This window comes from Antechinus flavipes, chromosome 2, assembly GCF_016432865.1.
Source record: "Antechinus flavipes isolate AdamAnt ecotype Samford, QLD, Australia chromosome 2, AdamAnt_v2, whole genome shotgun sequence".
In the NCBI taxonomy this organism is placed as follows: domain Eukaryota; kingdom Metazoa; phylum Chordata; class Mammalia; order Dasyuromorphia; family Dasyuridae; genus Antechinus; species Antechinus flavipes.
The window spans coordinates 671,486,641-671,501,794 of NC_067399.1; the positions used below are offsets into that span (position 1 = coordinate 671,486,641).

General features: G+C 35.2%; 1 protein-coding gene across 1 annotated transcript in view; it reads left to right on the forward strand.

Moving 5' to 3' along the window:
• Window positions 1-13,412, forward strand: part of PCDH15 (protocadherin related 15) — an 859,006-nt gene extending 845,594 nt beyond the window's left edge. Inside the window, exons 32-33 of the mRNA XM_051973865.1 lie at window positions 11,151-11,259; window positions 12,501-13,412. Coding sequence (XP_051829825.1) covers window positions 11,151-11,259; window positions 12,501-13,412 — 1,021 coding nt within the window. The remainder of the gene's footprint in view (window positions 1-11,150; window positions 11,260-12,500) is intronic.
• The last annotated feature ends 1,742 nt before the right edge of the window (window positions 13,413-15,154 follow it).

Genomic DNA, 15,154 nt, shown 5'->3' on the forward strand with positions numbered 1-15,154 from the left:
ACAATGACCTGACAAAATTTAACAATTTGCTCTTGAGAGTAGGTACAAATTGGCTCCAACATTCCCCTAAATGGAGAATTTATTGAAAGGATAAGAGACATTATTTGGAATTTGGCAAAATATTTTGCTGACAGACCATAATTACTATTTGCAGAAAAATAAATGAAAAAAAAAACCCACAACTCTCTTCTAAAAGTTCTCTTAACTGCTTATTCATTCAGTTACTTCTTTATGAAACATATACCATGTGCATCTTTCACCACATATCCCATTTTTTTAAATAAAAAGAAAGTTTCTGATTATGAACTTAACCACCATCAACAAATACAAATTCACTAATAAGAGAAAAAAAGAGGATTGTATGTGAAATTGTGAACTCTCTTTGTAAGTCATTTTTGAAGCACATATGAAATTTTAAAAGTTCATAATAAAATTATCTAGTGTCTTTCTATGGCCTTTTGAACTTTTCTGAACTTCTTTTTACTGTCTCCTGTGTATTTTTGCATTGTTTTTAGCTTCTTTTATTGCTTTTTTTTACATCTTTCTCACTTCCCAATGACTCACTCTCATCCTCAGAGTTCCTGTGTACAAAGTATAGCTCAACAAATCAAATCAACACTTTGTCTGAAAATTGATATCTCATTCTCTACTTCAGTTCTATCTCCTATTTTCCTGGAAATATGAGGGATATGTCATCATTAATTATCTGAATTCAAGTACTTACTGCATTAATCAGAGTTCTGCAATTATTGAAATTGTATTCCTTTATATTATTGTGGTCATCAGCTAAATTATCCTCTTAGTTTTGTTTATATTATTTGATAACAATTCATATAAGTCTTCTCAAATTTCTCATTCTATTTCCAATTCTTGAAGGTCAATTAACCAGATTTCCAAGTTAATGAGATGATAATGTGACAATCTGGACAGACTTACAAACATTTCCATTCATTGTCTTCCACAAATTATTTTTAGTCAAAACCTACAGGCAAAATTTTGGAATTTTAAACTTTTCTTTTTTTTGTTTTTCCCTCTCTCTCTTTCAATGAGAAATTTCATTGGCAGTTTTGTTGGCAGCTTTTCTTATGCATGATAATCTTTGCTCTTTGGAAGATTCATATAAGGTACATGATCATATTTATATAAGCCTTTGAAGAAAAAGCATATGAATTTTCCCAAGCTGCAACAGTATTATTTTGACAATGAAATCATTTGACCTGCCGTTAGTTTTTTTTTTACTATATCATTTTACATTAAACCCAAACAAGCACTATGTGAAATACAAATAATCTTTTTTTTTTTTACTTTGCAGTCTGTCTCAAATCACAATATTGTCATTTTTCATGGAGTTCATGAGTTTGTAGCTCATGAATAATACCCATAAACCATATACATATTTCTTTTATCATTTCTTTCCCTGTCTACTATCTTTTTAAAAACTTTTATAGTTGGTCTTTACAGAGCAAATGAATAAATGAATGAAATGAAAACATTTTTATGCTGGAAGACTGGAGAATTACATGATCCTGTATGTTCAATCTATGCCAATATATTTCTGTTAAGCATTTTTAAAATTTTAAGACTCTATATTTCATCACCAAAAGTCTACATTATCCATTTCATCACTGTATTAGTTCACTTCATATATTATATCAGTACATATGTATTGAACATTTTACCAGAACAACTTAAAACTGAGAAATGAATGCTCTGATAAACTAAAAAAAAAATGGCTTTATATTAATTTTAATTTTTAAAAATTACTTCATGCTGATGTAATCCTTAGTAGATTTCAGGATCATGTTCTGATGATTTTGTATAGACCCCAAAAAGTGAATTATCATTAATAGAGATGGTGCAAAATAAATGATTTGCAAACAGTAAGAGAGACTACATCAAAAATGACTATAATGTAATTCAGGATTTTTATGGAAGCTTCAGCTGAATGTGAATAAAATCATTTGGAAAATACCTAAACCATTCAACAACTTTTTCCTCTTTCTATTTCACATTTGTTTCAGTTGGATTCGTTTTGTTTTTTTTTTTTTTAATTTCTTGAAGAAAAGACACAAAAGGGTACATTAAGAAAATAATGTACATGTACTGAAGATATATGTTTACATTATATAGTTAATTGTTCATGAAAACGATTACCAATAAGAGATGATTGTGTAACAATTTTTTTTTCAAAATTAAATCTCCTGCTTTGGTTGTCTATTTCAGCAAACAAACCTGAAGTTTTTTGTTTTTGTTTTTTTCAGTTTATTTGTTTTTAGCTGCTTTATGGAGGCACAATTATTACCCTCACAAACTTTTTTGGGAGTGGGGTTCTTATTTAAAAGAGACAAATGGATTGCATGGAGATAGTGTCTATATTGCTGAAGTACTTAAAGAGTTTATGATCTCTATAAACATCGGCAAAGCTGTGTGAGTAGTCAGCAATAGACACCGCCGGTCTATTTCCAATACTAAATGGCATTGATGATAGGATTAAGTGAGCATTCTTGCTAACAGTTTTAATCTATACTGTTGTGACCAATCTAAAACAATTAAGATGAATGGGCTTGCTTGTCTTGCTCAAGCCTCTGAACTTTCTGTTTCCACCAAGATTGCGGAGAGGGATAAATGAACCCAAATGTGATGTAACTCAAGTATGCTTTGGAAAGTCACACATCATCTTCTTGCAATAAATCTTCATTTCGGTTGTTCATTACTTTCCTATCACATGGACAACTGTGATCATTTAACTCTTTTAATCAACTCTGTGTGTAGAATATTAATGATGAAGCTTTACAGATGGTGACACAAAAGATTGAAAGCAGCCCACCATGCTATTTTGTGTGTTTTTTTCTTGAATGTAATTAAAAGGTTCCCCTGCCCTGCTGTATGGGAGCTTGTTTAAGTTTTATATAACATTAAACATTAAGTTTTTCTGTCTCAGGAAATATTTCACATGGCAATTAATCCTGAAGCTGACATTGGAACACACACACACACACACACACACACACACACATATATATAATATATATGTATATATGTATATGTATATCTATATGTGTGTATATGTGTATATGTATATATTTATATGTGAATGTATATATACCTCTGAATGTACATATATCTATCTATAGGTATGTAGTATATACACATGGCATACATACATTTAGTATGCACAGATGCATGCATATGTATGTAGATATATATATATATGTTCATAGGTATGATGTATATATCTGCGTGTACATATATGTGTATGCACCATTTTTAGAATTATGTGGGGGAATTTATTAGGAAAAAATGTTCTGGAAAATACTCTGGGGGATATGTTTTAATCCTAAAACTCTCCCACTTTTCTCAAATATGAAAAAACATCCATTCCACAAATTTTCTTCCATAATCCCCAAAGCCATTCCATAACAAAAAGAGAGGCAATGTAGTCATTTGCAATTATTGGAAATTGACCATTAGAGAATCAATGTCCATTGCCCTGATGGAAGACACAGATTATCAAAAGTATCTAAACTCACATTGTATTCTGTGTGCTATATTTTCTGTGCTTTTCTCTGCTGTCATTGTTATTTTAAAAAGTCAACCAAAAGTGCCCTGAAGTCCTAGGGAAAATATAAAATGCCTTTTTGCTAGTAACACTGCTTGCAAGATTTGTCTTACCTTGACATATTAATAAGGCCCAGAGTGAAATATTGTACTATTTAATCTGCAGTATTAAGGATGGTTAATTTCTATTTTGTTGTTTCTCTCTTGAAGGTGATATTATGCATCAGAGGTAAAGGTTTACCTGTATATGGCAGTTAGAGCTTGTTTGGCTAATATAAAACACAAGGCCTTCCTGTTAATATGTCCGTCAACTTGCTCATTTAATACATTTTCTTGTTAGTAAACAAGATGGAACTGTAACTGCAACAAATTACTTTTCTTCTTGTCATTTTATACCATTGCTACCAATTTTTCCTTCCTTAGAATCATAGAATTTTATAAATAAAACAAGGGAGATCATCCAATCCATAGATCCATATAGTTCAAGGAATCCTCTTAGAGCATCGGTGAGGGATAATTATTCAGCCTCTAAAATTCTAAATTCCTGAGGGGAAGAAATATTGTTTATTCTCTTTTTTATGCAAACTATGACCTTTTTATTTTAAATTCTGTATATTGTCTTTTGTCAAAGCTGGTAGCTCAGGGAAATTCTTAAAGAGAAATCCAAAACAAGAATTTGAAAGGACTAAACAAGGTTATCTGGCTTGTCCCTCTATTTCTGAAAACCCAAACATACTTCTTTGCTTATTATATGTTTTTCCCCCCAAAAAAAGGAAAGTTACCAAATCTCCATTGGTAACAAACTTATATTAATTCTTACAATTAAAGTGATTTAGGGGTGGGGGAAAGGGACAGTTAAGCACTTCTTCCTGTACAAAATATTTTTATATCCCAAAAGACTCTTTATTGGATGGACCAATGGGACAGTAACACCACAAATGCAGCATTAGAGAAAAGTGTTGTTAGAGCTTTTACCAAGTTCATCATTTAGTCTCCAAGTCCTATCCTTTTTTTCTCTCCGGAATGAACAACAAATTTCAACACAGTGATTTTATTTAATTTGGATATTTTCTCTCACCTTCCAAGCTCTAACTAAATACCATATCAAGAAATAGAAATTTCAGAATACATAAGCCAATTGACTGCCTAAAATTATTATCATCAATTTTGATGCCTTTACTGAGGATTTCAGAAAGAAGGTCCCAGTGAATAACCAGACATACTCTACAATAGCTAGATAACCTTGTGAGTGAGTTAACCAAGTAGTTATTAAGCACCAATTATTTGTTATACACAATGTGTTATATAACACCCCTCAAAATATCGCTCCTAAAATGTTCAGGCTCAGAAAGGCCTCAAATCTAAACTACCAACAGATCTAATTGATTTAATTCAAATTGCTGAGTTTCATAGTTAATGATTATAAAGAATTTGACACTGACCACTGCCTTGATAGGAAGATTGAAGTAGGAATGGATTATAGGTTTAGATCAGGAAGGGATCTCATGGATCTTCTCATAGAGCTCCCACTTGATGGACAAGGAAATGAACCCTGAAAGAGGAAAAACGAATTGTCCAAAGTGATACAGGACCAGAATTTGGACCCTGGAACCTCTGAGCTTATTTCCAGTTTTCTTTCCACCACACCAGGCTGTCTCCAATGAATGGAGGCTGTGATTTTACATTTTAAAAAATTCCTTTTTCCTTTGAGTCATAGCTATCCTATCTCCACTCTATAGTCCCCTTTCACAGAGCCAACTCTGTGACACTCACAGAAGCTATAATAAAGTTAAAAATAATTTTGGATACCAATTTTTCAAAATGGCTGGCCAAGACCTACGAGTGCAATTTGCTTAGTTTGGTACAATCCAAAGAAATAAATTCTATTATCTGCAGCAGGAAATTCTAAAGAATTTTGAGTAACTTTCTCAGTATTGATTTACTTCCCAATTTATTATAGCCACTCCTATTTCCAACAGGAATTAAAATAATGAACAAGGACTCATGTTTTTAATAATTGGTCATTCCAATTCTTCCCTAAACTCACCCTACTCATAACATGATGTAATCTTTTGCTTTCTGATCTTCTTCCCCATACAGTTTTAAAAATTAGTAGGCTGAGTCAGTGAAACATCTGGGTGGAGATAATCTAGAATCCATCTAGTTTCAAGTGCCTTTAGAACTTCTTTTCTCCCTGGGACTTTCTATCAAGAGCTAAAGAGAAAGCTTTATAAATTCTTTCCCAGTAGACTGGAGCAATGTGGTGGTAAAGCAAATACAGTACATGAGTTTGAGGCAAAAAGACCTGTATTCAAAACATTTCTCAATTCTTGTGTGACTCTAGGCAAGTCAATTTTACTACCCCAAATCTCAGGTCACTCTCTAATAAAAGATAGATAATTTGACATAGCTGCACATGAAATTGATACAGAGAGGTCCTACTCTCTTAGAATTATGGCATTGCTTGATGTAAGCTTTACATTAGCAGATCAGAAAAAAGGATCAAAGTACCACTATTATAATGTTAGGTCTAATGATAGCAGATATGGTAGCATCAAATATTAGTAAGATGTTATTCCATTACACATAGATTCAGCATGGTATAATGGATTGAGAGCTGAACTCAGAACAAGAAAAATCAAGGTTTGAGTGTAATTTATGGGACCTACTAACTGTGAGAACCTGGACAAATCACCTAACCTCTTCGTAGTCAAGGCTGTTCTCTGACCATAAATAGAAGGGAATATACACCATTATAGATAGAGGGAATCTCCTCAACTAGGAGATCCTTGTATCAGTGAAATCACAGGGTTAATCTCTGTCCCTAGCCTATCCCTTAGTTGCATGGGCTTTCCCATTTATCATTGAGTCTTAGAAATATCAGAACCCCAAGACTTAGTTTTAAATCATAATTTTTCTTCCTTCTCTACAGCCTTAATTGATGTTTCCTTCTCCAAATATTTATTAAAATCTTTTTTTTTCTGTTTTAATTTTCTTTCACAGGAAAAAAAAAAGCTACTTCTTAGGTGACCCAGTTTCTTGTCTCTTTTAAACGTATCTTTAAAATTTCTTCTTAGGTGTGGAGTACCTGCCTTGCATGACACAATTAAGAGACCCAAGTGATAAGCTACAGCTTACTACTAACTGAATTCCAAAATCAACTCACCTCTCTTCCTTTGAATTAAATTCTGTTGTTTCTTTCCTTTAACCTTGGTATCACTTGGTATTTTAGTGGTGCTACATCAGAGTGCTACCTAAGACACCAAGAATCAGAATGGAAAGGAAGCAGGAAGTTGTGGGCTGGAAAGGGAAAGGACTGCTGAGGCCCAGAAAACTCTTTGCCTCCTTCAGTTTTAATAAGGCCCAGATTTAGGGAACATCCTCAGATTAGGGGTTGAGAACTAAAGGAGACATCTCTTACTTTTCATTCAGATAATCCCTTTATTATACAAATGAAGAAACAGATCTAGAACATGGGTGTGATTTGCCCAGTGGTGACATAGAACTGTTAACTTGTAACCTTGAACAAACACCTTCAATGCTGGGTGCCTCAGTTTTTTCATCTTTAAATATAGGGATTGGACCAGGAATCTCTGAGGCCCCTCCCACTCTACAGTTAGGATCTTATATTCTTTGCTTTGTACATAATGCTTCCTAAAGGCGTTTGTTGAAGAGAAATAATAATCACATTTATGGAGTTCTCTCATTTGAAATTCAAAACAGCCCTGGATGTATACACTATAGGTATAGGCCATATTTGAAAGATAAAGAGATTTTGAGTCTCATAGAGATTAATTAGATTGCCTCAGGGACCTTACTAGCAAGCATCTGATGCAGAACTTAACACCCCTCCTTGACTCCAACTTCATCATTGTTTACATTTCTATAACACTTTAAAGTTCATTTTGTTACTCTGTTCTATTAGCCTCTCCCCTTCTATTACCCCTTCCTTACTACTTTCCTATAAGGGAAAACAAGCTTCTCTGTGAAGCTAAATGAGTGTGATAGTCTCTCTTAAAATTCATTTATAAATCTTGTAGGAAGTAATGCAATGAATATAATCCCCATAGTACAAATGAAGAAACTAGGGTTCTGAGAGGGTGAGTAGTTTTCATGAAGTCACTTTGCAAAAAAGTGTTGGGTTCAGGGTTCAAAACCAATCTTAATACTCTAAATCGAATGCTTCTTTACTGATTTTAGAAAGAAAACAGCTACCATTCAATGAGCAACAACTCACATTTTTAGGACCCCTGGAGGTTTGGAAAAAAGTCTTTCTGAGATACAGATGGGGCATGCATTTTCTCCCCACTTTAAGACCAAGGAACCATCAGAGCCCAAGCTCAAAAAAAAAAAAAACAAAAAAAAACAAAAAACTCTGATGATTCAAAGACCAGTTACCATAGACACAGGGGTTCCAAATAGAAACTGTCTTGGTTTTATAACTTTAAATAAAAACATTACTGAGGGAAACTATTTCATTCTCAATACTTGCCTTTACACAGAAAATAAAGGCTCAGTAATGAGTTCTGATGGCTTCTTGGGAATAATTTGATGCTTCACAAATTTATGATTTTTGTCAGAGTAGGTACCCATTTAATGGATACAGATGACATAACTTGGTCATCATTCAGAATTTGTAATGACAAATGAAACAAAACAAAAATTACTCTGAATTCAGCCTTGTGATGATTAAAGGAAACAATGAAAATCACTGGCACAAGAGAGAGACAGAGATGCAGGAAGATAAATGTTAAAAAAGGAAAGAGATGGAAAAAGAACAGAAACACAGAGAGAAAGGGAGACATAGTATAGAAAAAAAAAAGGAGAGTGAAATAGTAATCAATCAATCTATCTGTCAGTATTAAGTACTTAAAAACCAGAAGGTAATTGATATCTCTGAAGTTAAGTTTTTAAAAAGTTAAGGAGATAAATACAATGAAGGAACAACAGCATGTCCTCAGTTTCAACAAGGAAAAAAAAAACTTTTTTAAGCACCCCCCACATGTCAGGTATTGTGCTAAGCACTAGGAAGACAATAAAAATAAAATTTTAAAAAATAATCCCCACTTTCAAGACTCACAGTCTAAGGAATAGATTTTCACTTGGTAGAACTCTACAGAGGCAAAACCTTTGAGAATTCAAAGTTAGTTCTATTCCATGATGAAGAATCAGAGAAAGAATTTAGTAGAAGATCTAGAGAATAGCAGCAATGAAGTATTAGAGGGAGTTTTCTGGTGTGAAGTATTGAAAGAAGAGAGGTCAGAAATCTTCAGCTTCAATATTCCCTTAAATCCTTTATATTTAAAACTCTTAAAAACTAGTCCATAGTACTGTACCCAACTATCTTCATCATCACTATGTCTCCTGGGAAATATTTCCCACTTCCGAGCACTACTAGACTTGGAAACATCCACGGAATCTCAAATCTGGGATTGATTTGGGCAGTGTATGGAAAAGAGGAGTGTTTATTTGGCTAATTCATGACTGGATTAACTGAATTAACACCACCTGGTGAATCCCTGGTCTTCAGAGACAGAGACAGAATTCCCTTTATCTGGGAGGACTCAGAGCCCACATCCCTTCCCATGTCTGTAATGGAATTCCTCCTGTATCTATCTCCCTAGTTAAAAGATACCAACATTGTCTAATTATTCCATTTAACCTTTGACACCATGTTTTTTTACCCTTTCTCCCCCCTCACGGGAAGCAAAATTCAAAGGAAAGAGGAAATAAGATTGAAAGTTTAGTTGCTAGTGTCATAAGTAAGTTTCGATTTTTTAAAGTCTTTCTAGAAAAAAATAAGTGTATTAGGACAAAGATCAACTTCATATATGGTAAGAATAATCTCTATGGAATATTCCGAGAAACCCAAGAACTGCCACTGACCCATAATTTTCTGTCTTTTCCTCCCTCCCCATACTCTGATTGAGCATTAAAATCCCTTTAACAAGAAAAAGGAGTTCATAATTAGCATTAAGACATAAAATACAGAACATAACATTAGGAACATTTAACAGAAGTAACATGAGGAGAATGAACACCAAAATTCATCTTGAGGTGTAAATGGTTGATACCAGATAATTTCCCTTAGATTTGCTTTTTCAGGAGCATTTGAAAAGGAAGGAGAAGGAATAAGTCCCAGGAGGCTGATTGATTAAAGACGGAGTATGATGTTAACTTTATTTGAACCACCATTCTGCCTTGGGCTCATTCTTAAGATAAGCTTTTTACATGGAGAGTATATTTAAATAATAAACATTTGCAAAAATGAATTTGTATTCTTTAGATCAACTTCACAAAACAAGGAATGGGATATCATGAGAAATTACGTATTGGTTTCCCAAAGAAGTTTCTTTCTTTTTTGTTATTAGTCTCAATAAATGCTAGTTTATTTTATATGAAGAATTTTTGTTGATTCGAACAATCTACTGCATATAGATAACTGTGGTTGAAAAACAGCAGAATTTTAGCAATAGTTTTAAGAAACATTAACAAATTTTATCTGTGTAATTGTTACTTTTCCCAGAAACGTGATTGAAGAATTGTATGTATGTGTGTATATGTATATATGTCTATGCGCACATATATGCATATATTTTCTCTGTTTAAATATCATAATAAGGTATAATATTTGGAGCTTAGAACTGATTCTAGCTAAAGATGTAAATAACATTTTTATACTCTGTCTCTGGATAGAGCATTTTTTAGCAAACTTTTTTTTCATGCTTAAGTTAAGAAAGCTAAGCCATTTGTATCCACTCTGAAAAATATCACATCACCAAAATTCTTCTCTGGGGATGACTTCTCATATCTAAAAGTCATTTCAATTGTTCTAATCAATATTTCTTTAATCAACTATTCTCTTATAAATAGAAATAAAAACAAATGATTAGAAGAACGGAACAGAAATAAACACACATTTGTCTGATTCCTCAATTCACCACTTATCCTTTGTGGGAGATATTTAATACTTCTTCAAACTCAGCCAATGATTAACAACAATAACAAATTTTAAGTGCCTACTCTATGCCAAGGATAGTGATAGGCTCTGAGATAAAAGAACAAAAAGTAAAAAAAAAACTCTTGCTCTTAAAGTTATAAAGGTTTTTAATGCTCTGATGAGTAAAATGACACATAAACTATACCACACAAACTCTAAACAATAACTACAAATTATTCAAAGTAGCAAATATATTCTAAAACTGAACAGAAAGTATTTTTAAGACCAGCTGTAGCTACCTTCCCTGAGTCACAATTCTCTGGAAAGACACTTTTCACAACACAGCCATTCTACCCCTCAAATACAAGCATCATTGCAAAAGGAAATTGTGAAATGGTAAGTGAGAGTCTATTGGGCTTGTAGAAGAGCTTAATCTGTAGACAGCACTTGGGCAACTTGGAAACTTTCTTGTTCTTTCAGTTTTCCTAAAAATAGTTTTGAAAATGACCATCTATGTAATCCTCCCTGAACACTGTCCTGCCAGCATGTCCTGGATTTGAGAGTTTGGAAAGCAGAAGGAAAGCAGAGTGCAGTGATGCTAGATCAAGGGAAGGATGCAAAAGATGCTTAAAGTTATAGATTTCTATTACAGGTATGAAATGCCCCAGTATGGAAGTCGTCGCCGGTTGCTGCCACCTGCTGGTGAGGAGTATGGTGAAGTGGCAGGAGAAGCTGAGGAAGACTATTATCCGGAGGAGGAGGTAGGCCTTCTGCCTTTGCTCTTTGGAAGCTGAATCTTGCAGAACAATAGCATGGCTTTTCATTCTCTTGACTTTAAGAGGTCATGTCATGTTCCCATGTTCAGATGCTATTCTCAACTGGGTTTCCTTCTTCCCAAGATCCTATGAGTTCGTTCGTTTTTTCTTCCTTCCTTCCTTCCTTCCTTCCTTCCTTCCTTCCTTCCTTCCTTCCTTCCTTCCTTCCTTCCTTCTTTCCTTCCTTCCTTCTTTCCTTCCTTCCTTATTTCCTTCCTTCCTTCCTTCCTTCCTTGGCAATAGGGATTAAGTGATTTGCTCAACTCCAGGTATGATGCTGTATATACTGTGCCATCTAGCTGCTCCCCAAGATCCTATGTTAATAGAATGAGAATAGGAACTGGGCCTGAGATATCATTAGCACAGGGGAATTCCCAGATGAGGAAAATTCTTCTAACAAAGCAGATCTACACCTTCTCTCCAACCTACTATCTTAGAAGGTTGCCTGGAGGACTAAAAAGTCAAGGGACTTGACCAATATTATATAGCCAGTATCCATCAAAAACAGTATTTGGACTGTCTCAATTTGTACCTATTATGTATTTATAATGTCCTACTGCCTTTCTGTTAAAGGAACATCTCAAAGAGAAATTGTTAACTGCTGACTCTATCATGGGAAATCTAAATGATTGTTCATAAAAATAAAATATGAGCTCATGAAGGCACAGACTGCCTTTTGCCTTTTTTGTCTCCCTAGCATGTTGCCTGGCACATGTGCCTAACTAATGGTTATTAACTGGCTGACTAATATAACAAATATTTTTAGCCACCTTTTAAGAGGTGTCTTAAGAGGCTTTAAGATTATATTGCAATCTATAAATAATTACCCTATAATATATATAGGGGTAATATATATATAGTTTGATTTTTAGCTGATACATAAAGATGATTAAAATCTCACATGTTTATCACAGTTTGATGAAGAAATCGAGTCATATTAATGAAGGCAGATCAACTTATTTTGTTATACCAACAACTTAATTCAGTTGTTATTTTTAAGGTAATAGCTGAATTTGCTTAAAACCCATTGCCGGACAGGATATCATTTTATTTGGTCTTCCTTCTCTAGAAATTTTCATTTCTTGAGAAATTTTCAATTCTTGGTTCCTTTCCTCCTTAACTTGTGTGGTACAAGTTCTCACCTTAACCGTCAACCCAATCACAAATCCAATTTTCATAATTTTCAGGAAAGGCCAAAGAAACCAGAAATTAGAGAGCCTCCTATGGAGGCAGAGCTGGAGGTCCCTGTGATCATTGAGGGACCTTCAGCAGCTGAGACTGCCCGCGTCACATGGAAGAAAGCTAAGATATTCCCCATGATATTTAAGAAAGTCCGAGAGTTGGCAGAAGATGAAGAATGGCGGAGGGGTCTCGGAGTAGAAGACAGAGACTACCTGACCCTGACCTTGGAGGAGGAAGCCACGGAGAGCACGGTAGAATCGGAAGAGTCCAGCGAGGAATCCAGCGAGTACAGTGACTACAGTGATGAGTCCGAGTGGAGCACTTATGAGAGCACGACTTCCGAAGAGGAATCCGAGTCTGAAACCCCCTCAGAAGTGGAGGAAAGCTCCACGCCTGAGTCTGGGGAGTCAGAATCCACAGAATCCGAAGGAGAAAAGGCCAGGAAGAACATCGTGGTTGGCCGCAGGATTGTGCCTCCAGAGGAGCTTCTCAAGAAGCCCAAGAAGCGAAGGAAGACTTCGTCATCGGAAGAAGAATCGGAAGAAGAGACGAAAGTGGAAGAAGAAGTGGCAGCATCAGCTGAAGGAGAAGAAGCTGAGCCGGCCATTGCTGAAGAGGTCACCGATATAGAAGCTCGGGAGAGGGCTGCGGAGGAGGCCAGTAAGGGATCAACGGAAGGAAGCAAGGCCGACGAGTCAGAATCCATCAGTAGTAAGAGTAGCAGCGAAGGCCAGATGGGGGCAGAAGGCTATGTCACGCCCAATCCACCAGGGAAGCCCAGGATACAGAGGCCCTCCGCAGCAGCTGAAGGGGCCCCCACTGAGGGAGCTGAGGGGTCTCCGGCTGAGGGAGCTGAGGGAGCTGAGGCCTCCTCAGCAAAAGGCAAAGAAGCCGAAGGTTACAACACAGCGTTGTAAAGAACAGTAGGTGCAGTTTGCAGTGATGTGTGACGTGTGCCCTGTGTGCCCTGTGTGCCCTCTTGAAGGACTCTTGAAGGACAAACAGTGACAGTGATACTGATGGCTTTTAAGAATCCAAATTGGTCAGTGATGGGATATAATCTTTAATTTGAACCAAAAAACATCCTACACCTAACCTACGTGTAGTTTCTAATTTTCCAATGGGAAACCTACTTAAAAGCAATACATCATTATGCATTATCACTGATGCCCAACATATTGAACTTGATAGCTCATACATGGTTGGTAGCCACAATTTCACCTACTTCATTCTTGTGCATGATATTAGTAGTAGAGAATATACTGTGGTTTTCTCTTATTTTCACAAAATTGCTGTTTCCAATGAGTATTTATTTTTTTACTCAATAGGAACTAAAAGAGAACTATGTGTTTCCAGTTCCAAAAACAATTGAATTGTCTAAAAATTAACAAGGGCATTTTCAGAAATTATTTGGCAGTAGTAAATATTGAGAGAGAGAGAGAGAGAAAGGGGGAGAGAGAGAGAGAGAGAGAGAGAAAGAGAGAGAGAGAGAGAGAAAGGAAACCTGGATAAAAGAAGGTCAGAGGACATTTTTCTATGTTGAGTACAAAGTTAGAGATTTCCACTTACTGACATTAAGCTTAACATCATTACTAAGTTGCACCAGAAATAATTTTTGCTCATTGAAATTACACAAACGGACTCCAGACACTTATACTTTGGATTCTAAGTGTGACCAACTTCAGAGTAAGCTGGAGGGTTCTTATTTTCTGAAAATGCCATTAAATTGTTTTCCAAATGGGATTGGAAATTTTCATAACATTGGACCCTTCTTATCTGTCCTTTCCAAGTGTAGCCTGATACAGATAAGACTGAACCTGTTGTACCAATGCCTGTACCTTGTCTGTAACTTCTAGTCTTAGAGAGTGAACCAGAGTGCCAAAATGTTAAGTGATTTGTTCAGGGTCATAATGCTACTGTGTGTTAGAGACTGTACTCAATTTCAGGTTTTCTTGACATTGAGACCAACTCTAACCTCTATGCCAAGGAGCATATACTAGGATGCATTACAATTCAATTAGTGATGGTCTTTCTTTGGGAAAAGGGTCTTTCTCTTGTCTTTTTTGATATTTAATCATTTCAGGTTGTGAAGTGAGAGCAAAAGAATGAGTAAGGATTTTTAACTCACAATTGTACAAATCACTGGGCTAATGACTTACAAATATTATCTCACTTGATCCCTACAACAACCCTAGAAGGTAAGGATTATTATTATACCAATTTTTACAATTAGGGAAACTGAGGCAAACACAAATTCAGATGATTTGCCACATATTACACAACTGGTAAATTTCTGCGACCAAATTTCTGTGACCAAATCAGTCATCCTAATTACAGGCCCAGTGCTCTACCCACTGTATCCCCCAACTGCATTTATTAAGCACCAATTGCATGTTAGTTACTATTAGGCTCTGAGAATATGAAAACTGAAATCAAATTGTCCTTGCCTTTAAGGATCTTATAATTCTATCAGAGGAAAACTACATGTACATTTTAAGATATTGCAATGTACACATATATGTGGATAATAACAAAGTCATTTGGGAAAGAACAAACAACTGGGAGTATCAGGAAGAAGAGGAAGAAGATGGCTGTTTAACTGAATTTTGAAAAAGAACTCATAAGAGTTGGAGAGTGAGAACAAATGAGAAAATAAAGT